This window comes from Ranitomeya imitator, chromosome 1 (genome assembly GCF_032444005.1).
Source record: "Ranitomeya imitator isolate aRanImi1 chromosome 1, aRanImi1.pri, whole genome shotgun sequence".
In the NCBI taxonomy this organism is placed as follows: Eukaryota; Metazoa; Chordata; class Amphibia; order Anura; family Dendrobatidae; genus Ranitomeya; species Ranitomeya imitator.
Window position 1 is genome coordinate 236728711 of NC_091282.1, and position 25601 is coordinate 236754311.

The following is a 25601-nucleotide window of genomic DNA, read 5'->3' on the forward strand; positions in this document are numbered from 1 at the left end:
TGTCTCAACCTTCAGAACTGGTACCGTATATGCTTCACTGGGTGAGTGTGTGGGGCTCTACCCATTAAGCGAACTCCCCTTTCTGTATACCTCCCCTCTTTCAGACCAAGAAAACCCCAAAAAATCTAAGCATAAGCCCCTTTCTGACTCCTACCCCAAGAGACTGTCAGGGTTGCATTAGTGAAACGCTACAGGCGGAGTCTGCAGTAGCATCAATGGACATTCGTATGTTAAGAGGAGCTTCGGGCCAGACCAAAACACCTAAGAGCCATACGAGTAAAAGGAAAACAAAAAGGCTCCCCCCATCTCCAGTTTGGAATCTGATAGTGACCAAGGGAAGGCTTCCAACTCCTCGCAGATGTCTTTGTCATCCCTTTAATCTGATGTAGAGGGGCATTCGTGCTTTCCTATAGAGAGTATAGACAATTTAGTCAAGTCAGTCAGGAACACTATAGGGTGCACAGATGCAAAAGAAGCCCGAACATCTCAGGACATAGTGTTTGCAGGGCTCGCTCAGAGAAAGAGGAAAGCCTTCCCCGTTATTCCTGCAGTAAAGGACCTAGTAAAGAGAGAATGGGACAAACAAAACCAGAGGGGCTTCCTTCCCTCGGCCTCTAAGAGGAAATATCCATTCAGTGACGAGGAATTGTTAACCTTGGCTAAAGTCCCTAAAGGGGATGCGGCGGTAGCCTCCACATCTAAGCAGTCGACTTTACCAGTAGTGGATGCGGGTGTATTATCTGACCTGCTTCATCGCAGAGCAGAGACCTCACTTAAGAGGGCATGGGAAGCCTCTACTGGAACATTTAAGCCAGCCATATCTAGCACATTCACGGCAAGGTTGATGCTGGTATGGATAGACCAGCTAGAACAGATGGAGCAGAAAGTGCCCAGGGACAAATTGTTATCCGCCATTCCATTAATCTGAGGAGCGGCTGCATTCCTAGCGGATTCATCAGTGGATTCATTATGCTTAGCAGCTCGATCAGCTGGTCTAGTTAATGCCGCCAGACACGCTCTGTGGCTTGAGAGCTGGAAGGGAGATAGTCAAAAACGAAACTCTGTTCAAACCTGTGTCAGGGAGAGTTTCTCATTGGAAGTGTACTTGATGAGATACTCACCAAAGGAAAGAAAAAAGGGTTCCCTACTCACTCTTCCATCCTATAGTAGAGCGTTTAAGAGATGTCCAGTTAACAAAAGGAAGATGCTGGGAAGCCAAGACCGTTGGGCTACGAAGGCGGTCAAACAAAGAGGGGCTGAGTTTAAAGGGCCTTCTTCCCAGAAATGTAGTAGAAAAAAAAAAAAGCAAAACTTCACACAAGACGAATTAAAATATCTCTATCTATCGTGAAGTTTTGGTTTTTATGTATGTTTCCTTCGTGACCAAATAGGGGGTATAATTAGGTGTTTCTTTTTCAGAAATGTAGTAGGTTCCAATAGCCCAGATCCTCCAGTAGGAGGTAGACTAAAAATTTTCCATAAAAAAATGACTAACTGCAAGTACCTGGGTCCTGAACCTAGTAAAGTTCGGTCTAGAATTGGAATTCCTCACAAATCATTTATTTTAACCTCACTTAAGTCACCAGGACAATAAATGGCTCTCGAATCAGAAATTCTGAACTTGGTGTCGAAGAATGTCGTAGAAGTCCCAGTGGGTCAGGAAGGAAGGGGGTTTTTATTCCCCTTTGTTCCTAGTCTCTAAACCGGACGATTCATTTAGGACCTTTATAAATTTAAAAAAGTTAAACGCCTTTCTTTACAATCATAAATTCAAAATGGAGTCAATTGGATCCACTATCAAACTTTTTTATTTCCTAGATGTAATATGGCCGGAATGGATCTAAAAGACGTATATTATCCTCTTCCTATATATGTCAAATACCAGACAAACACAACAGTGACAGCCTATGGTATTATAGGGTTTTTTCAGTTTACTCAAAATTTATATATGAAATAAAAAATAATTAGAAACCATAGAACCAACATGGTGTGCAAAAGGATAAGTGGAACCCACTTAAAAGACAAGAACTAATCCGTGCTCCAAATAAGATAAGACCCAAGAACCACCAAAGCAGAGAATGTATAATAAAAAGGTATATTTTTATTTATTATTAATTATATATTAAGTATTGACCATAGAAAAGCATACAGTAAATGTGCACGTATCAAGATATACATAAAATTTTGTATATATAAAAAAAACGACCAATTTCTCATATGGCAGATAAGGTATATTTACTAAAATAGAAATATATATAATTTTAGTAAATATACCTTGTCTGCGATATGCAAAATTTTTTTTTTTATGTACAAAGATTTATTTTTTTTAAATTCTATGTATATCTTGATACGTGCACATTAACTGTATGCTTTTCAATGGTCAATACTTAAGTGTATTTTTATTTAATTGTATATTTTTTTTATTATACTCTGCTTTGGTGGTTCTTGGTCTTATCTTATTTGGAGCACGGATTAGTTTGTCAAATACCAGCAATATCTCGGTGCCAGTGATCTTGGCGGGGAAAGTATGCCACTTCCAGTTCGCAGCGATGCCCATCAGTCTCTCTATTGCACCTTGAGTATTCACGAAAGTAATATTAGAGGTGATGTCCTTTTTGTCAGCAGGATACGTTGATTATACCTTATTTAGATGATTTTCTGGTAGTTGGAAACTCGACCTCCCAATGTAGTAACCGTCTAGCTGACGCAATTTCGTCTCTACAGGCGTTGGGATGGATTATCAGTTTTGAGAAGTCCAGGCTGGTGCCACAGACTCAGACTTTTCTGGGTTTTCATCTAGATTCCACAAGTCAAAAAATGTCTACTTTCAGAGGTAAAAAAGTCAATCATAAAGGCAAAAGTTAGAACAGCAATAGAGAGACCTTGGATGCCCTTAAGAGAGGCTATGTCCCTTCTAGGATTCCTTACCTCCTGCATTCCGGCAATCCAATGGGCACAGTACCATACCTGGGGGTTGCAGCATGAGGTCCTCCGCAAGGAAGAAGGCTTACGGGGTCATCTGGAAAGAGTAATATCCTTGTCTACAGAAGTGTTAACCTCCCTGACCTGGTGGATGGACGGTACCTGTCTTTTTAGAGGTGTCCCTTGGGTAATAAGACCATCCTGTATAATCACCACTGATGCTAGTCCTGAAGGATGGGGCGCCCATATGGGGGACAGCCTGGCCCAGGGGCAGTGGAACATAGAGGAGATGCAGGACTCATCAGACCTGAAAGAGCTGAACACGGTCAGTCATGCACTATATTATTTTCTTCCACAGCTTTGAGGTTCGCATGTAAGAGTCCTGTCGGACAACACCATGGCAGTCACATATGTGATCCTACAAAGCTGAACACTGTCAAAAAAGCTGATGTCTTCCGCGGTAAAAATTTTCAGTCTAGCAGAGACCCATCTACTTTCTCTCTCGGCTGTCCATATCAAGGGGAAGGACCACTCAAAAGCAGACTTCCTGAGTCGTCATGTGCTACGTCAAGGAGAATGGTGTCTAAACCGCCACATAATCAAAAAGATCGTAGAATTATAGGGTCTTCCTCAAATAGACCTTTTTTTTGCCACGAAGAAAAACAAGCAGGTGCGGAGATTCGCCTCTCTGAGTACAGCAGATCATCCGGAGATAGTGGATGCCCTTCAAGCTCCTTGGCAGTTCAAACTGGCATATGCCTTTCCACCAATAATGCTGCTACCTATGGTGATCAGGGAAGAGAAAGCAAGGATAATCCTCATCGCACCGTCCTAGTAAAAGAGGCCTTGGTTTTCCTGGCAGCGGGCCATGTCCATGACCAACCCATGGGTCCTCCCATCGATCCCGGATCTACTCTCTCAAAGTCCATGCCTTTATCCTCAAGTGGAGGGCATCCACTTGACTGCATGGAACTTGAGAGGCAGTTACTAAAACGAAGGGGTTTTTCAGAGGCCTTAATTAACACACTCCTGCAGATTAGGAAAGAATCTACAACAAAAATTTAAAGTATGGAAGAAATTCTTAGAATTCCATACAGGTACCCTCTCTAGGGAAGTTCCAATCACACCTATTTTAGAATTTCTATAGAGGTAGAGAACTGGGTCTGTCCGTTAGTACTCTAAGGGTCCAGGTATCTGCCTTAGGGGCCCTTTATGGTTCTAATGTGGCAGCTTGTGAATGAAGTTTACCGGTTCACATTTCTCGACTTCCTCCCTGTGATCTAATTTTAGGTCTGGAGGCCCGAACAGGTTCCCCGTTTGAGCCATTAGAATCCGTTCCCCTGAAATGCATATCTTTAAAAACAGCTCTTTGGTAGCATTAACTTCAGCCAGAAGAGTTGGCGATATCCAGGCTCTTTCCATAGATCCTCCCTTCCTGTTAGTATCTCAAGACAAGATTAAACTGAAACCAGATCCCTTATACCTTCCTAAGGTGGCAGCAAAGTGTCACAGGAGATTATTCTTTCCTCCTTCTTTCGTGATCCTTCCACTCCAGAGGAAGTGAAGTTTCACACCCTAGACGTGACGAGGGCTGTCAGGAAATATATAGATAGATTTAGGGCTTGGAGACAGAGTAGGGCTCTGTTTGTATCCTTCTAGGGCCACAGAAAGAGGTACGGGGTCATGAAGGGCACCTTATCTCATGGCATCAGGGATGCAATCTACCTGGCATACTCCATGAAAGGTGAAAAATTCTCCGGAGGGTATAAAGGCCCATTAAACGAAGCGGTGGCATCCTCTTGGGCTGAGAGGGCGGACATCCTAATTGAGCTTATATGTAAGGCCACAACTTGGTCATCTCAGTCCACCTTTTATTACCACTACAGACTAGATCTTTCATCTTCTTCGGAGCTAGCCTTTAGGAGAGCTGTCCTCAGCACTGTGGTCCCTCCCAGGTGATGGTCCTCTGAAAATCTCTCATGTGGGTGCTGTCGTGGACTCAAAAGAGCATTACCGGTAAGTAATCCGACTTATTGAAAGCATTGTCTAACGCAACGCCAGTGAATGGTCTGCACTCAGGAACTCAGTAATGTGTATATCCACTTATTTAATGGGAATGTGTCTTCCCAAAAATTTATAAGTGTAAAATGTGAACTTTTGTTATTTTCATCATTTAAACATTTATGGGGAGTGTCTAAAATCTTCCATGAACACCTAGTATACTACTAGCTCACATGACTGTAGTGAAAGTGTATGGATCTGCTTGTATTTGCCTGTCATTTCTCCCCTTCTGGGCATTTGAAAAAGGGTAAAAGAGACTGAAGTTCATGATCATGGTGCAGAGGTATTTTGTTGGTGACTGCGGAGTCATGTGGACAGTGCCAGGGTACGGCTGGCAGTGCAGCACCCCAGTGGTATCGCACATGATGGGATTAGGTGACTGGACTGTCACACATGATGGCACTAGATGCTTGGCCTCATTCAGATAGCTGTAATGCAGTGACGTCTGTATGAGGCTATACTGTGACGTCTGCAAAGCGCATCATAATCTATGACTGGTTTCACGTTTGCGGACAAGAGCTTTGTGGAGGGCTGCATAGTTCCTCCTTTAAGCCCCGCCCACTGCCACACCTCTTCCTTCAGCTCCATCTACGTCTGCATATGTCCAGCGTATCTTTTCTTTAATATTGGGAACGCAGGCTATGTGGATGCCTCTGCATGCGTCGTTTTCATGCTGCGCCGACCGCAACAAAATGCAACATGTTAGATTTGACGCAGCATGAAAATGACGCATGTGGAGGCATTCGCATGGCCTGCCTACCCAATATTAAAGATAGGGGATGCATGCTGACGTAGGCGGAGCTGAAGGAAGAGGTGCGGCAGTGGGCGGGGCTTAACTGAGTAACTACGCAGCTGTCCGCAAGTGTGAAACCAGCCTAACTGAGTGCTTTATATTGATGGTGAATGAGCGGAGCGATGTGGCTAGTGGTGGTCATCTATTCTGATGCACTCTGCAGAAGCCGCGGTAAAGTCTCATTCGGACTTCCCTGCATCAAACTTCTGATGAGGCTTTAATTTGAACCCGTGACTGTGCTCAGTGACTGCACGGCAGGGTGATGGCTGAACATCAGCTGTGAGTGTAGACTAATGCCAGGCTCCCATTCTTCACTGCACTGAGCAGGACTGCCCACGTAGCGTCCAGCTGTGACATCCCTATAGCCTATCCCACCACTGAATAATGAATAAGCCGTGCCCGTAGGACACACTAGCTCTGGGTTTCACCAACATCTGTGCACTGCTAAGCCCAGCTCACCGCTGAGGCAGCCATAGTAAGGGAGCGCAGTCTCCTATAGCCTCTGGCTGCTGTACGTGTCGTGCTACGATAACTACAAATTGGGAAGTACATTTCAACCCCCAGCGGCTGCAGAACAAAATATAAATTTGAAAAAAAAAAAAATCCATTTTGTTTTTAAAAATATATCGTTCAAAAATAAAAATCTCAACACACTTCCTTTTAACCCCTTCAGAACATGCATTGTACATTTACAGCAGTAGGTGTATGGAGTGGGTTCACAGGGTGAGCCAGCCCCATACCTGGCAGGTGATGGCTGTGTTATAGCTAGGACTTTCCTCTTGCCAGTCGCAGGTGGAACAAGGGTCTATTGAAGACCTCGGTTCTTGTCATTACAGCGCTCTTGTGTATATCCCTGTCTATGGCTGGCCTTCAAAGGTGATCGTGATTTTTCACTATACACAGCAATGCCACAATTTTGTTCTACATGGCGCAAGTGATCAGGCAGTCAGGTTCAAGTCCCTTAAAGGGACTAACCAGTACAATGAGGGGAGGGGGGAAAAAACAAACTGAAAAATAATCAATTCATATCGCATCCTTTGTCTCGTTAAAAAAAAAAAAAATACACACATGTGGCATTGCCGCACTAAGAAGTCTGATCTATAAAAATAATTAACCCAATTGGTAAATTCAAGAATGCCAACATTTACTTCTGTCACTGCAGTATCACAGGAAATGCTGTATTAAGTGAGCAAAGCATCATATATGCCAAAATGTCATTAATTAAAATGTCGTGACATGGCTCCATCTGAAAGATGAAAGTGTTATGGGTCTTAGTTGGCACAATCCCACCCTATCTTTTATTTATTGCAAAGTTTTTATTTATTTTTTTTTTACCACTAAAATAAAAACTCAACATATTTGCCGATCTCTGTAATCGCACTGATGAGCAGAATTATTACAAGGTAATTTTTACCACCATGTACATTATAAAAGCAATGCCTAAAAACTATTAGAATTGGGTTTTTGGGGTTTTTTTTTGTTTTTTTTTCCCCCCACAATTTTCTCCCCACTTGTGACTCTTCCTGTCTTTCATATTTTACATAGTAAAATGAATGGTGTCATACAAAACGATAACTCATCCTGCAAAAAAAAAAAAAAACCCTCGTGTTGCGGATTGATAAATAAGTTATGGCTCTGGGAGAAAAAACGCAAAAAAATGGAAATTGGCCCCGTCGTGAAGGGGTTAAGGATATAAGCATTGGCCTGTCCTTAGAAATAATGATTTCAGTGGTTCCATGGTCACAACATCAAAGACGTAAAGTTCAGTGTATTTAAGCAACATATGATTTTTTTTTTAGTGTAGGTTTTTAGAAATTGCATATGGCTTAAAGAGAACCTGTCACCCCCAAAATCGAAGGTGAGCCAAGCCCACCAGCATCAGGGACTTATCCACAGTATTCTGTAATGCTGTAGATAAGCCCCGATGTATCCTAAAAGATGAGAAAAAGAAATTATATTATACTAACCCGGGGCGGTCCCGGTACAATGGGTGTCGCGGTCCAGGGCCTCCCATCTTCTTACGATGTCCTCTTCTGGTCTTCAGGCTGTGTCTCAGGCGCAGGCGTTCTTTGTTTGCCCTGTTGAGGGTAGAGCAAAGTACTGCAGTGCGCAGGCGCCGGGAAAGGTCAGAGAGGCCCGGCACCTGCGCACTGCAGTACTTTGCTCTGCACTCAACAGGGAGGACAAAGTACGCCTTCGATTTGGGGGTGACAGATTCCCTTTAATATTTTCTGTCTGGATTCCTTGTAAAGTCTCAAACTCTAAATAGTTGATGCTTAAGACATTAACATAGAAGTACATGACTTTTTTTTTTTTTTCTCATTTATATAAATTTATCCATTTTAACAGGTTATGTATGTGAACGCAAAGAACTGCTGGCAAATGGCTGCTGCAATCTGATGGCCAATTCTAGACAATATAACTGTGAGAGCTGCCTACCCAACGGATGCTGCAGTGTGTACGAGTACTGCGTGTCTTGCTGCCTGCAGCCCAACAAGGTCTGTCCTATATAGTATATATGATGTTGTCATATTTACTTGGAACACTTTTTATATAAAATCATATAATGTGAGTATTTAATTCATTTGACTTTCTTCATCATTCAGCAACATATATTGGAACGCTTCTTAAAAAGGGCTGCAGTAGGGTTCCAGAATTTGTTCATGGCTGTAGAGGACCACTTTGAGCTGTGCCTGGCAAAATGTCGGACATCTTCACAGGTAAGAGTTAATTTTATTTTTTGTTCCAATAACGTTATGTTATTGGTTTTCAGAGCTGACTCTTATTTCTCTTCTAGTTTTATGGGTAACGGTTTGTCACCATGCCCTGTAATGTCTGCCTAAAATATTACCACCTTGTAAATAACATTATGGCATACAGTACAGATCAAAAGTTTGGACACACCTTCTCAGTTAAAGATTTTTCTGTATTTTCATGACTATGAAAATTGTACATTCATACTGAAGGCATCAAAACTATGAATTAACACATGTGGAGTTATATACTTAACAAAAAAGTGTGAAACAATTGAAATTACCGTATATACTCGAGTATAAGCCGAGATTTTCAGCCCATTTTTTTGGGCTGAAAGTCCCCCTCTCGGCTTATACTCGAGTCATATACCCGGGTGTCGGCAGGGGAGGGGGGGCGGGGGCTGTGTAGTCATACTTACCTGCTGCGGCGCGGTCCCTGCAGTCCCTGGCTTCTCCGGCGCTGCAGATTCTTCCTGTACTGAGCGGTCACATGGCACCGCTCATTACAGAAATGAATAGGCGGCTCCACCCCCATAGGGGAGGAGCCGTATATTCATTGCTGTAATGATCGGTGCCATGTGACCGCTCAATTACAGGAAGAAGCTGCAGCGCCTGAGAAGCCAGGGACTGCAGGGACCGCGCCGCAGCAGGTAAGGGGAGCGCAACGCTATAATTACCTGCTCCTCGCTCCGGCTCCGTCTGCAGCGTCCTCCAGCAGTGACGCTCAGGTTAGAGGGCGCTGTGACGTAGTCAGTGCGCGCCCTCTGCTGAGCGTCAGTGCTGGAGACGGAGCCACATGAGGAGCAGGTAAATATTGAAAGCGCCGGCGTCCTGAGAAGAGAGGTGAGTATGTGATTTTTTTTTTTTATTGCAGCAGCATTATATATGGCACAGCATTATAAGGAGCACCTATGGGGCCATAATCAAAGGTGCAGAGCATATATGGGGCCATAATCAAAGGTGCAGAGCATATATGGGGCCATAATCAAAGGTGCAGAGCATATATGGGGCCATAATCAAAGGTGCAGAGCATATATGGGGCCATAATCAAAGGTGCAGAGCATATATGGGGCCATAATCAAAGGTGCAGAGCATATATGGGGCCATAATCAAAGGTGCAGAGCATATATGGGGCCATAATCAAAGGTGCAGAGCATATATGGGGCCATAATCAAAGGTGCAGAGCATATATGGGGCCATAATCAAAGGTGCAGAGCATATATGGGGCCATAATCAAAGGTGCAGAGCATATATGGGGCCATAATCAAAGGTGCAGAGCATATATGGGGCCATAATCAAAGGTGCAGAGCATATATGGGGCCATAATCAAAGGTGCAGAGCATATATGGGGCCATAATCAAAGGTGCAGAGCATATATGGGGCCATAATCAAAGGTGCAGAGCATATATGGGGCCATAATCAAAGGTGCAGAGCATATATGGGGCCATAATCAAAGGTGCAGAGCATATATGGGGCCATAATCAAAGGTGCAGAGCATATATGGGGCCATAATCAAAGGTGCAGAGCATATATGGGGCCATAATCAAAGGTGCAGAGCATATATGGGGCCATAATCAATGGTGCAGAGCATATATGGGGCCATAATCAATGGTGCAGAGCATATATGGGGCCATAATCAAAGGTGCAGAGCATATATGGCACAGCATTATAAGGAGCACCTATGGGGCCATAATCAAAGGTGCAGAGCATATATGGCACAGCATTATAAGGAGCATCTATGGGGCAATAATGAATGGTGCAGAGCATTATATATGGCACAGCTTTATATGGAGCATCTATGGGGCAATAATGAATGGTGCAGAGCATTATATATGGCACCGCTTTATGTGGTGCATCTATGGGGCAATAATGAATGGTGCAGAGCATTCTATATAGCACAGCTTTCTATGGAGCATCTATGGGGCAATAATGAACGGTGCAGAGCATTCTATATAGCACAGTTGTATATGGAGCATCTATGGGGCAATAATGAACGGTATGGAGCATCTATTTTTATTTTTGAAATTCACCGGTAGCTGCTGCATTTTCTACCCTAGTCTTATACTCGAGTCAATAAGTTTTCCCAGTTTTTTGTGACAAAATTAGGGGGGTCGGCTTATACTCGGGTCGGCTTATACTCGAGTATATACGGTATGTCTTATATTCTAGGTTCTTCAAAGTAGCCACCTTTTGCGTTGATGACTGCTTTGCACTCTCTTGGCATTCTCTTGATGAGCTTCAAGAGGTAGTCACCGGGAATGGTTTTCACTTCACATGTGTGCCCTGTCAGGTTTAATAAGTGGGATTTCTTGCCTTATAAATGGGGTTGGGACAATCAGTTGTGTTGTGCAGAAGTCTGGTGGATACACAGCTGATAGTCCTACTGAATAGACTGTTAGCTGCTTTTTTCTTGCCATAATACAAATTCTAAGTAAAGAAAAACGAGGGATTCAAGCTTGAGGAGGATAATTTGCATATTCCAGGTGCCTTCTGGGAAAAGCGAAGAGTCTCCCTAAGCAAGAAGATCGTTGGGTACAGCCGGGACCAGCTGCTTGGAAAGCATCACCAAACCAGGGATTCAAGCTTGAGGAGGATAATTTGCATATTCCAGGTGCCTTCTGGGAAAAGCGAAGAGTCTCCCTAAGCAAGAAGATCGTTGGGTACAGCCGGGACCAGCTGCTTGGAAAGCATCACCAAGCCTTACGGCGCGCAAATTTTTGCCTGTAGGACATTTTTGCAAGAAAGCTTGGCTGGGTAGATTACACAAGAAGGAAAACACACAGCAAGTCAGCAGGATCTAGAGGCAACATGGCAGATGTGACAACCTACATGGTGAGCTGCAGCATGTGCTACATGTTCACAGATCGACCAGAAGAAGAATCCAACTTCACCTGTCAGAAGTGTAGACTAGTGGCCCTTTTAGAAGAAAAGGTGCGGGGTCTGGAAGAAAGAATAGCAACTTTGAAACTCATCAAAGAGAATGAAGACTTCCTAGACAGAACAGAAGCATCTCTACTGGTCACAGAAGGTGAAAAAAGTGTCAGGGAACCTCCAGAAGCAGATGAGTGGAAGCATGTGACCAAAAGAAGCAAGAAGACCATGGATAAATCACCAACCACACAACTGAAGAACCGATATCAAATCTTTGTAGAGGATGAAGATGGCACACCTAAGGATGACGCAATACCAGCAAGCTAAAAAGTAAAGGGCACACAGCAACAAGTGACAGCAAAAAGTACAGCCAAGAAGCAACGAAGAGTGGTGGTGGTGGGAGACTCACTACTGAGAGGCACAGAAGCAGCCATCTGCAGACCGGACAAAACCGCAAGAGAAGTATGCTGCCTTCCAGGTGCGATGATCAAGGATGTGACCGATAGGATACCAAAGCTCTTCAGCTCCAAGGACGTCCACCCATTTCTTCTCATACATGTTGGCACCAATGACACGGCAAGGAAGGACCTACCGACAATCTGCAAGGACTTTGAAGAGTTGGGGAAGAAAGTAAAGGAACTGGATGCACAGGTAGTTTTTTCTTCTATCCTTCCAGTAGACGGGCATGGCACCAGGAGATGGAACAGGATCCTTGATGCAAACAACTGGCTAAGACGATGGTGCAGACAACAAGGATTCGGATTCCTGGACCACGGTGTGAATTACTTGTACGATGGACTCCTCGCCAGAGACGGACTACACCTCAACAAACCTGGGAAACACACATTCGCCAGAAGACTTGCTACACTCATCAGGAGGGCGTTAAACTAGAAGAAGAGGGGACGGGAAGAAAAACATTAGACTCGAACAAAGAAGACCCAGGAAAACATACTCAGAAGGGAGGTAAGAACATTTCTAAAACAATCCACAGTGAGGAGATTGGAACAAAACAAAATCCTCTAAACTGCATGCTCGCAAACGCCAGAAGCCTGACAAACAAGATGGAAGAACTGGAAGCAGAAATATCTACAGGTAACTTTGACATAGTGGGAATAACCGAGACATGGTTAGATGAAAGCTATGACTGGGCAGTTAACTTACAGGGTTACAGTCTGTTTAGAAAGGATCGTAAAAATCGGAGAGGAGGAGGGGTTTGTCTCTATGTAAAGTCTTGTCTAAAGTCCACTTTAAGGGAGGATATTAGCGAAGGGAATGAGGATGTCGAGTCCATATGGGTCGAAATTCATGGAGGGAAAAATGGTAACAAAATTCTCATTGGGGTCTGTTACAAACCCCAAATATAACAGAAACCATGGAAAGTCTACTTCTAAAGCAGATAGATGAAGCTGCAACCCATAAAGAGGTCCTGGTTATGGGGGACTTTAACTACCCGGATATTAACTGGGAAACAGAAACCTGTGAAACCCATAAAGGCAACAGGTTTCTGCTAATAACCAAGAAAAATTATCTTTCACAATTGGTGCAGAATCCAACCAGAGGAGCAGCACTTTTAGACCTAATACTATCTAATAGACCTGACAGAATAACAAATCTGCAGGTGGTCGGGCATCTAGGAAATAGCGACCACAATATTGTACAGTTTCACCTGTCTTTCACTAGGGGGACTTGTCAGGGAGTCACAAAAACACTGAACTTTAGGAAGGCAAAGTTTGACCAGCTTAGAGATGCCCTTAATCTGGTAGACTGGGACAATATCCTCAGAAATAAGAATACAGATATTAAATGGAAAATGTTTAAGAACATCCTAAATAGGCACTGTAAGCGGTTTATACCTTGTGGGAATAAAAGAACTAGAAATAGGAAAAACCCAATGTGGCTAAACAAAGAAGTAAGACAGGCAATTAACAGTAAAAAGAAAGCATTTGCACTACTAAAGCAGGATGGCACCATTGAAGCTCTAAAAAACTATAGGGAGAAAAATACTTTATCTAAAAAACTAATTAAAGCTGCCAAAAAGGAAACAGAGAAGCACATTGCTAAGGAGAGTAAAACTAATCCCAAACTGTTCTTCAACTATATCAATAGTAAAAGAATAAAAACTGAAAATGTAGGCCCCTTAAAAAATATTGAGGAAAGAATGGTTGTAGATGACGAGGAAAAAGCTAACATATTAAACCCCTTCTTCTCCACGGTATTCACGGTGGAAAATGAAATGCTAGGTGAAATCCCAAGAAACAATGAAAACCCTATATTAAGGGTCACCAATCTAACCCAAGAAGAGGTGCGAAACCGGCTAAATAAGATCAAAATAGATAAATCTCCGGGTCCGGATGGCATACACCCACGAGTACTAAGAGAACTAAGTAATGTAATAGATAAACCATTATTTCTTATTTTTAGGGACTCTATAGCGACGGGGTCTGTTCCGCAGGACTGGCGCATAGCAAATGTGGTGCCAATATTCAAAAAGGGCTCTAAAAGTGAACCTGGAAATTATAGGCCAGTAAGTCTAACCTCTGTTGTTGGTAAAATATTTGAAGGGTTTCTGAGGGATGTTATTCTGGATTATCTCAATGAGAATAACTGTTTAACTCCATATCAGCATGGGTTTATGAGAAATCGCTCCTGTCAAACCAATCTAATCAGTTTTTATGAAGAGGTAAGCTATAGGCTGGACAACGGTGAGTCATTTGACGTGGTATATCTCGATTTTTCCAAAGCGTTTGATACCGTGCCGCACAAGAGGTTGGTACACAAAATGAGAATGCTTGGTCTGGGTGAAAATGTGTGTAAATGGGTTAGTAACTGGCTTAGTGATAGAAAGCAGAGGGTGGTTATAAATGATATAGTCTCTAACTGGGTCGCTGTGACCAGTGGGGTACCACAGGGGTCCGTATTGGGACCTGTTCTCTTCAACATATTCATTAATGATCTGGTAGAAGGTTTACACAGTAAAATATCGATATTTGCAGATGATACAAAACTATGTAAAGCAGTTAATACAAGAGAAGATAGTATTCTGCTACAGATGGATCTGGATAGGTTGGAAACTTGGGCTGAAAGGTGGCAGATGAGGTTTAACAATGATAAATGTAAGGTTATACACATGGGAAGAAGGAATCAATATCACCATTACACACTGAACGGGAAACCACTGGGTAAATCTGACAGGGAGAAGGACTTGGGGATCCTAGTTAATGATAAACTTACCTGGAGCAGCCAGTGCCAGGCAACAGTTGCCAAGGCAAACAGGATCATGGGGTGCATTAAAAGAGGTCTGGATACACATGATGAGAGCATTATACTGCCTCTGTACAAATCCCTAGTTAGACCGCACATGGAGTACTGTGTCCAGTTTTGGGCACCGGTGCTCAGGAAGGATATAATGGAACTAGAGAGAGTACAAAGGAGGGCAACAAAATTAATAAAGGGGATGGGAGAACTACAATACCCAGATAGATTAGCGAAATTAGGATTATTTAGTCTAGAAAAAAGACGACTGAGGGGCGATCTAATAACCATGTATAAGTATATAAGGGGACAATACAAATATCTCGCTGAGGATTTGTTTATACCAAGGAAGGTGACGGGCACAAGGGGGCATTCTTTGCGTCTGGAGGAGAAAAGGTTTTTCCACCAACATAGAAGAGGATTCTTTACTGTTAGGGCAGTGAGAATCTGGAATTGCTTGCCTGAAGAGGTGGTGATGGCGAACTCAGTCGAGGGGTTTAAGAGAGGCCTGGATGTCTTCCTGGAGCAGAACAATATTGTATCATACAATTATTAGGTTCTGTAGAAGGACGCAAACTGGGGATTTATTATGATGAAATATAGGCTGAACTGGATGGACAAATGTCTTTTTTCGGCCTTACTATGTTACTATGTTACTATGAGTGGCCATCATTACTTTAAGAAATGAAGGTCAGTCACTCCAAAAAATTGGGCAAACTTTGAAAGTGTCCCCAAGTGCAGTGGCAAAAACCATCAAGTGCTACAAAGAAACTGGCTCACATGAGGACTGCCCCAGGAAAGGAAGACCAAGAGTCACCTCTGCTTCTGAGGATAAGTTTATCCGAGTCACCAGCCTCAAAAATAGCAGGTTAACAGCAGCTCAGATTAGACACCAGGTCAATGCCACACAGAGTTCTAGCAGCAGACACATCTCTACAACAACTGTTAGGCCGGGATCACACATACGCGAGATACGGCCGTATCTCGCAGGTGAAAACCCAGCTCTGGCGCCGGCACTCTGGAGCGGAGCGTGCAGCCGCACAGCAATACATGGAGCTGCACGCTCTGCTCTGGAGTGCCGGCGCCAGAGCTGGGTTTTCACCTGCGAGACTCGCCCGTATCTCACGTATGTGTGATCCCGGCCTTAAGAGGAGACTTTGTGCAGCAGGCCTTCTTGGTAAAATAGCTGCTAGGAAACCACTGCAAAGGACAGGCAACAAGCAGAAGAGACTTGTTTGGGCTAAAGAACACAAGGAATGGACATTAGACCAGTGGAAATCTGTGCTTTGGTCTGATGAGTCCAAATGTGAGGCCTTTGGTTCCAACCACCATGTCTTTGTGTGACACAGAAAAGGTGAACGGATGGACTCTACGTGCCTGGTTCCCACCGTGAAGCGTGGAGGAGGTGTGATGGTGTGGAGGTGCTTTGCTGGTGACACTGTTGGGAATTTATTCAAAATTGAAGGCATACTGAACCAGCAAGGCTACCACAGCATCTTGCAGCAGCATGCTATTCCATCCGGTTTGTGTTTAGTTGGACCATCATTTATTTTTCAACAGGACAATGACCCCAAACACACCTCCAGGCTGTGTAAGGGCTATTTGACCAAGAAGGAGAGTGATGGGGTGCTACGCCAGATGACCTGGCCTCCACAGTCACCAGACCTGAACCCAATCGAGATGGTTTGGGGTGACTTGGACCGCAGAGTGAAGGCGAAAGGGCCAACAAGTGCTAAGCATCTCTGGGAACTCCTTCAAGATTGTTGGAAGACCATTCCCGGTGACTACCTCTTGAAGCTCATCAAGAGAATGCCAAGAGTGTGCAAAGCAGTCATCAAAGTAAAAGGTGGCTACTTTGAAGAACCTAGAGTATAAGACATAATTTCAGTTGTTTCACACTTGTTTGCAAAGTATATAATTCCACATGTGTTAATTCATAGTTTTGATGCCTTCAGTGTGAATGTACAATTTTCATAGTCGTGAAATTACAGAAAAATCTTTAAATGAGAAGGTGTGTCCAAACGTTTGGTCTGTACTGTGTGTGTATGTATATTCTTCAAAAAAAAAAAAAAAGATTCCTCTTTACAGATTAAAAGGTGAGCATATTCTGGTTTCTGTAAAAGTCCACATTACTGTTATACAAAATTTAACTTGTATGGTAAACGCTGTAAAATTAGTGTTTTGGGTCTTTTTTTTTTTTTTCCTCTCTTCCCCATGCAAATGCATTTGTAATATATTCACTATCACCAGTCATAACCTATGAATGTCCATCGGCCATTAGAATGGTGTGACTGTCCAGTGTTGGGTGCGCACAGATGGTATTTGAATAGAAGCGTTCTGTGTCCTGACATAATAGATGTTGCTCATACATTTCTTGCCAAAAGTCTGCAATTAGTGAAAATGATGCCCTGTTTCAATGTTGGATAATGGGTCACTTGATTGCATTTACGGCGCGCTCATTTTGTGTAATCCCAATCCTTGCCATGTGACTTCTGTGTCTGTAAAGTCTGCCCTACAATCTTCCTGGTAGTAATATGAATATCACTTTATATCCTCATTACGACATATAATAGACTTAATTTTTTTTTTCTCTTTAGAGTGTACAACATGAAAACTCCTACAGAAACCCAATTGCCAAGTTCTGCTATGGTGAAAACCCCCCAGAACTTCTCCCCATGTGAGCAGGCCTGGGATTACTGTCCAGGAGGTAGACTTAATGCTGGACATGTCCTCCAACAATGCAATGACAGAATCTAGTGTTCAGGACTTTGTTACAGAAGACTACGGGTACCACAAATGCAGATGGAAGTGTAAAACCTTCTGTCTTTACAGTTGTAATCGCAGAATGTTAGTTACAGATAATGTCTTCATGTTCTGGTATGCACCGGGTGCAGCACAGAAACCTCCGAACCCTCCATGTGGGGGTATGTGGGGCACGCTTACAAAAAAAATCTCTGTTTTTCCTACTCTGCAATGGTGGCAGGGGTAGGTGAATTGTTATTTCTCTAAAGTTGACTGGCCTAAAGCAAAGTGGTGGATCAACACTCTTGAGTGGAAAACAACACTCCAAACTAAATTTTGGCATGTTTTCAAAGTACCTCCAGAAATGCTCCCAATTCTGTTTCCTCTCAATTCTGACATCAGCAACTGTGTAACAATGTCTCCTGCAAAGCAACCTAGAATCCTTTAGTACAGAACTATTGTGGCACCAGTGCAGTCCCATGTCTCTCTTTGCTGAGCCACAAGCTCGTTTGCCAGCATAGTGACATTCTGGAGATATTTCGTGTGCACACAATTTCTTGCTCCAAAAAACTACCGTACCTTTACACATTTCCCTCATGTGCCCAAATGTTCCTTCTGTATCGAAAAATGCATGCTCTACACTCGGTGGTGACTTGTGAACCCACTTTCTTGCCCCTCAGCTCTATAGTCAGTGACCTGGCCATATGTTCACAGGAGGATGGTGTATAAAAGTATCAGGCACTAGTGATGAGCGAATATACTCGGTACTCGAGATTTCCCGAGCACGCTCGGGTGTCCCTTGAGTAGTGGTTGTTTTTTTTGTTTTTGTTTTAGTGCTCGGAGATTTTTTTCCTAACCTCAGCTGAATGGTTTACATCTGTTAGCCAGCATAAGTACATGTGGGGGTTGCTAGGGAATCCCCACATCTACGTATGCTGGCTATCAACCAGGCAACCCCCACATGTAGTTATGCTGGCTAACAGATGTAAATCATTCAGCTGCGGCACTAAAAAATTCTCGGAGGACCCCCGAGCGTGCCCGGGGAAATCTCGAGTAACGAGTATATTCGCTCATCGCGATCAGGCACCCAATTTCTTTTTCTTAACACTTGCACAACACAAAAATGACTCTTCGGTCACACTATGTGAAATTGTGAAACTTCTCTGTAGCTTGTGGAGCAGAGATTGGGAAAAGTGCAAAGAATTCTCTTCAGTTTAAAACGTTGTTCTTGGTTTTTGAGTGTTTTACATCTATAAAATTAAAAAAATGGTCAGTACTCGGTATAGCAGTTGAGGATGTGAATTAGGAGTATTAAAGGTGTTGTCCACTAGTCGGAACAGACCCTTAAAAATGACACTTATACCTTTGGCGCCGTTCCAGTGGTGTCTCGCTGGGAGAGAGTCGACATTGCTGGAACGGTACTGGAGGCAAGTATGTTTAAGGCTGTGTGCACACGATGCAGATCTGTAGCGTTTTTTTCCGCGCAGAAACGCTGCAGATCCGCACTGTGATTTACAACAGGGGTGTCAAACTGCATTCCTCAAGGGCTGCAAACAGGTCATGTTTTCAGGATTTCCTTGTACTGCACAGGTGATAATTTAATTACCTAAACACCTAATGATTACAGCACCTTGTGCAATGCTAAGGAAATCTTGAAAACATGCATGGTTTGCGGCCCTCGAGGAATGCAGTTTGACACCCCTGATTTACAGTACAATGTAAATCAATGTGAAAAAAAAATCTGTGCAGAAAAATCTGCGCAGAAACGCTGCAGATTTCAAAGAAGTGCATGTCGCTACTTTTGTGCGGATCTGCAGCGTTTCTGCACTCCTCCATTAATAGAAATCCGCAGTGGTAAAAACTGCAGAAAATCCGCATCGATTCCGCATGAAAACCGCGGAAAATCGGCAGCTGCGGATTCTGCCAGGAGATGCGGATTTTGTGCAGAAAATTCTGCACCTCTTTTCTTACGTGTGCACATACCCTAAAACCATTAGGCTATGTGCACACGTATTCTGGGTCCACTGTGGATTTTTCTGCAGCGGATTCCAGCAGATTTGATAAATCCGCAGTGGAAAACCGCTGCGGATTTACCGCTGTTTTTCTGCGGTTTTCACTGCGGTTTTACAACTGCTGTTTTCCATAAGGGCAGTTGTAAAACCGCTGTGGAAAACGCAGAAAGAAGTGGCATGCTGTGGAATGTAAACCGCTGCGTTTCTGCGTGTTTTTTTTCTGCAGCATGTGCACAGCGTTTTTGGTTTCCCATAAGGGAAATAATGGTGTGCACTCAGGTCAAAGGTAAGTAGGTGCTGGTAAAACAGACCATGTGGTCCAAATGACAAATTACCGCACACTTGAAACTGAGATGATGCAAAAATGGTTTCCCATAGGTTTACATTGAACTGTAAACGCATGGGAAACTGCTGCGGATCCGCTGCAAAATCCGCATCGTCGTTGCGGATTAGCCTTAGGAATTTCTGGTGTGGATTCTGCCTCTCCTTTCAGAAAACACAGCTGCGGATTTGTCGCGTTTTTTGTGCGTTTTTGCTGCGGTTTTCTTGCGGATTTCCTGCGTTTTTTTTACCCCTGCGGTTTTCTATAATGGAATGGGTACAAAAACACTGCAGATTCACAAAAAAGAAGTGACCTGCTACTTCTTTTAAACCGCACCGTTTCCGCAGCAGATTTTCTGCAAAGTGTGCCAAGCGTTTTTTTTTCTCATTGATTTACATTGTACTGTAAATCAATTGCGGATCTGCAGCGTTTCTGCACCGCAAAAAACGCTGCGGAGCCGCAGAGAATCCACAAAGTGTGCTCATACCCTTAAAGGGGAAATGTAAGGATGGAGACAGTGTTGTCCAAAGTAGTAGTCGACCACCTCTTTACCTCTGAGAATTCTCTAGGAAAATAACTAATCTTTTAGAGATTATCGCAAAGGAGCAATCTCTATTACATCTGATTTTTATATTGAAAACTAAATCCCATTATTTTCTTCCCTTTTTTGTATTTGTTTGATTTTTGGATAACTTATTAAATGTAAATATTTTGCTGTATTATATTAAAATAAATTTTGACCGGATTCATGTGTTTGAGAAACGACTAAGACTGCTGCTACATCAGAAGCAAATCTAAAAAAAAAAAAATCTAACAAACTCTGACATTTTATATTTTCTACATGAACGTTACACGCACTCTTGAGACATCGCACGCATCATAGCAATGTTACTATGCAGGATGATATTGGAGCGTTCTCCAAAATGAAATGACTGATAATACGCTGTAATAATGTCATTGAGTTCAGGGCACAATTTCTAAGCAGTTATTTGAGGTCTTAAAATTCGCGGTCCATACCAGACACCTAGTCTTCATGCACGGACCTCCGAACATTGATGTCTTTCAGACGTCCGTCTTGTTCAACAGCCTGAATAAAGCTTGTTGAAAGGTTGCAGCACAGCTAGTGAACAACCTTTTCCGGTGTGGGTCCCCGTTTGTTTTCTTTACCTGCACTTGTAATAATAATATCCTATGTCAAGCCCTGACTGTGCTACATCCGGATGCAGTGCTGAGCAGTCACATCAGTAATGCATGTGATTTTTATCACTAGAGGACTAATAAACCTACTTCCAGATAGATCAGCATATTCATGAGCTCTGTATATTCCTGCCCCCAAAACAGAACTCGCAGTTTTCTATGTATACTGTGCATAGGCAGAAAGTATCAACACAAAAGTGATTTTATGAAAATGGCAGCACCCCAGTAAATGATACGTTTGTGCAATCGGGGTCTCTTCACCTGCATTGCTGCTTTCAGATGGGGTAACAATAACCTGGAGACAGACTCAACGTAAACTTCTTCCCATCTCTCGTGGGGGCAAGGACCTAATGCCTGAGAATTTTGGAAGTCGGAGCTTTAGCCACTATGTCCCTGCACATTCTCACTAGATCAATAACCATTGTATCATGATGTCAAACATCACCTTCTGTCTGCGCTTCCTTTACTCTAGTATACAATGACAAAGACTGGCCCTTCCAAGCTAGTGTGAACAGGTGCCAACTAGGAGCAGCTGCCTCCATATACATTAATCAAAAAGTTGCACTCTGTAATGCCAAAGCATGTCAATGTGAAATATGAATAGCAATATTGCTATACTCTGCCCTACCCATAAAATCAGACTTGGAAGAGAGGTATTTACTTCTACCCAGGAATTCAGACTTCAGTCTTTATAGAGGTATTCACATTAGACATGCTGGGATCCATCAGTTTTGAGACAGCCTTATGGTTGGTTGATGTGCATGCTTGAATTGGCCAAATTATGTGCTGAGATATATATTCTTGTATAAGCCGACAATATCAGCCCATTTTTTTTTTTTTTTGTCCCTCTCGGCTTATACTCGAGTCATTCCCAGGGGTCGGCAAGGGAGGGGGAGCGGCAGCTGTCTAATCATACTCACCAGCTTCTTCCTGTATTGAGCGGTCACATGGTACCGCTCATTACAGTATTGAATATGCGGCTCCACATTCATTACTGTAATGAGCGGTACCATGTGACCGCTCAATACAGGAAGAAGCTGCTGGCGCCCGGAGAACCAGGGACCTTCAGGGATCACGCCAGGAGCAGGTGAGTATAACGGGGGCTTAGTCACCTGTCCCACGTTCCACCGTCGGCGCCACTCTGTCTTCCGCTTCCTCTGCAGTGACGCTCAGGTCAGAGGGCGCGATGACACGATTAGTGTGCGAGCCGCCCTCTGCCTGAACAGTCAGTGCACAGGACGCGGAAGACACAGCGGCGCTCAGCGGTGTAACAGGAAAGGTGAGTATAGCAAGTGCCGGGGGCCTGAGTGACGAGAGGTGAGTGTGTGTGTGTGTGTGTGTGTGTGTGTGTGTGTGTTTTTTTTTTTTTTTTTTTTTTTTTTTTTTTTTTTTTCGCAGCAACAGCATATGGGGCAAATATCTCTATATGGGGCAAATATTTCTATGGAGCATCTTATGGGGCCATGTGCAGCATTATATGGGGGCAAATATCTCTATGGAGAATCTTATGGGGCGATAATCAGCATTTGTTCAGCATTGTATGGGGCAAATGTCTCTATGGAGCATCTTATGGGGCCTTAATCAACATTTGTGCAGCATTATATGGGGCATATTTTAATATGAAGCATCTTCTAGGGCCCATCATAAACTGTATGGAGCATTATATGGGGCCCATCATGAACTGTATGGAGCATTATATGGGGCTCCTGATTCAATATGGATATTCAAAAACACTTAACCTACTGATGTCTAAATTAATTTTACTTTTACCCCTCGCCACGACAGCACCCTACAGGAGAGAGGGATCCGCCCCACAGGAACAGGAAACCTACAGAAAGATAAAAGGGGGCGGTCCGCCTTTCCTCCTCAGTTTAGGTTTCCTGTTCCTGCGGGAACGACAGGACGCTAAGAAGCTACAGACATACCTAGGCATGTACGCCGCCTGTGCAGTATCTGCGGAACGGCAGGGGCTGCAGCCTGGAAGCAGCGTCGGGGGAGTTCCGCTAGACGGCTCCCTCCTCGTCTGGGAGGCATACAGATGGCCGAGTCCGGAGAAAGCCGCCCGGCATCTGCATTATGCGGCGGCTCCAGCGTGATCCTCGCCCGGCGGAGGGTGAGTGGCAGGAGTTCCCTGCATGGCGGTCCGGAGAAGGCCGCACCGCAAGCGCTGTCCGCTATTAGTAAGTTCACCCCGGAAGTAGATGCTAAACTTCCGGGGTAAGCAGGCCGAGATCAGCGGTGGGGGTGGCGCGAGTTCGCGCATGCGCAGTACCGCTACAAAAAAAAAAAAAAGAAAATGGCGCTCTATTTAAGCTGGCTAACCACTGTTACCTGCGATGCAAGATGTCATCTCCAGGTGCCATGGATCTTGCAGCAGGAGAACCAGTTCCTACCAAGGACCGCTCCAGCAGAGGATCATCAGATGCCGGTCGAAAGAGCGACACTGTGGATAAATCCAAAGGATCTCGGCCGTCTGATCCGGTAATAAAAAGCTTCACTGGGTGAGTTTATAAACTCTGCCTATTAAGCTGACGCCGTCTCCCTCCTTTCTCTCTCTTTCTCCTTCTCTCGCTATGTCTTAATTTTGACCAGGCCAAAAAACGGCAAAAAACTAAACATAAGGAATGCGCCTTATGCAGCCAGCCCCTACCAGACACATACCCCAAAAAACTCTGCAAAGATTGTATAGCAGAAACCACACAAGGAGCAGCGGTGTCCATTACGGACTTACGCGCCATTATAAGGGAAGAGTTAAAAACTGTCACAGGATAAATCACAAAAAAGTAAATCCAAAAGGCCAACGCCCTCATCAGACTCTGATAGTGAACAAGCTGTACTCTCAGATATCTCTATAGCCTCTTCATCATCATCATCATCATCATCATCAGCTTCGGAAATTGAGGGACGTTCATGTTTCCCCTTAGAAAGTGTGGATAATCTAGTGAAATCAATAAGAGACACTATGGGGTGTGAGGAGACAAAGGGCGCACAAACCACGCAGGATATAATGTTTGCGGGTTTGGCGGAGAGAAAAAGGAAATGCTTTCCAGTTATTTCAGCAGTAAAAGCATTAATAAAAAGAGAGTGGGAGAAACAAGATCAGAGAAGTTTTTTGCCCTCTGCGTCAAAACGGAAATACCCGTTTAGTGACGATGAGTTACTTACGTGGACCAAAATCCCTAAGGTTGACGCAGCTGTTGCCTCTACCTCTAAGCCATCCACATTGCCTGTTGAAGACGCGGGGTTACTCTCAGACCCTCTAGATCGCAAAGCCGAGTCGTCCCTTAAAAGATCCTGGGAGGCAACTACAGGCATATTTAAGCCAGCAATAGCGAGCACTTGCACCGCCAGGTCAATGCTCATCTGGATTGACCAGCTAGACCAAAGCATTGAGAATAAAATGTCACGGGAAAAATTACGAGCAGCTATTCCCTAAATACGAGGTGCAGCAGCCTTTATGGCGGACGCGTCTGCAGATTCTCTCCACCTAGCGGCTAGATCCGCAGGTCTGGTAAACAATGCAAGAAGGGCATTATGGATGAAGAGCTGGAAAGGGGACGCACAATCAAAATCTAAGATATGCGCAATCCCATGTGAGGGTGAGTTCCTCTTTGGCAAAACCTTAGACGACATACTCAAAAAGGCAAAAGACAGGAAAAAGGCTCTCCTGATACATCTATTCCCTTTTATAGGAGAGCCTTTAAGAGAAGGCCATTCGGCAAGAGAAGGCAGACGGACAGGTCGACAACATGGTTCCCTAAAGAAGATAAACAAAGAGGTACCATGTTCAGAAGACCCAACCCCCCAAAAGACAGCAAATACTAAGGATATAACCATTCCAGTAGGGGGCAGATTAAAATTTTTCACTCCCCAGTGGGAAAATATTACAACTAGTTCGTGGATTTTAAATATAATCAGAGATGGAATAAAATTACAATTCTCTCGCTTTCCCCACGAATCATATATTATAACATCTCTCAGCTCGCCTATACAACAAGAGGCCCTGGAGAGTGAAATCCAAACCCTATTATCAAAACGGGTTTTAGTCCAAGTTCCGGAAGGACAAGAGACTAGAGGATTCTATTCCCCTCTATTCTTAATTTCCAAACCCGATGGTTCATTCAGAACAATCCTAAACCTCAAAAAGCTTAATTCATTTATTAAAAATGATACATTTAAAATGGAGTCTATAAAATCCACCATAAAGTTACTTTTTCCAAACTGTATGATGGGGGCATTGATCTAAAAGATGCTTACTACCATCTCCCTATCCATGACAGATACCAGAAGTTCTTCAGGGTAGCGGTGGCAATCAAAGGCAAGATTTGTCATTTCCAGTATGCAGCCATGCCCTTCGGCCTTTCTACAGCGCCAAGGATTTTCACCAAAGTGATTCTAGAGGTGATGGCTTATCTTCGTCAAAAAGAGACATTAATTGTGCCCTACCTGGATGACTTTTTAGTCATCGGAAACTCATTTTCTCAATGTGCTGACCGTTTAGCTCATGCAGTTTCATCTCTACAGGATCTAGGTTGGATAATCAATATCGACAAATCCAGACTGACTCCACTATCACTTCAAGCGTTTCTGGGGTTCCATCTAGACTCCATAACTCAAATGTCTGCTCCCTCAGGTAAAAATCTCACTCATCAGACATAAAGTCACAACAGCAATAA

At 43.6% G+C, this 25601-nt stretch overlaps 1 protein-coding gene across 2 annotated transcripts in view; it reads left to right on the top strand.

Moving 5' to 3' along the window:
* The window catches only part of SPRING1 (SREBF pathway regulator in golgi 1), a 49547-nt gene that overhangs the window by 18715 nt on the left and 5231 nt on the right, over positions 1 to 25601 (top strand). Inside the window, exons 3-5 of one of the 2 annotated variants that reach the window (XM_069754724.1) lie at positions 8126 to 8274; positions 8383 to 8496; positions 17250 to 20473. In XM_069754724.1, the coding sequence (XP_069610825.1) occupies positions 8126 to 8274; positions 8383 to 8496; positions 17250 to 17333 (347 nt within the window). In that variant the 3' untranslated portion in view covers positions 17334 to 20473. Of the gene's footprint in view, positions 1 to 8125; positions 8275 to 8382; positions 8497 to 17249; positions 20474 to 25601 lie in introns of those variants that run through there. The other variant, XM_069754733.1, reaches the window with a different exon arrangement.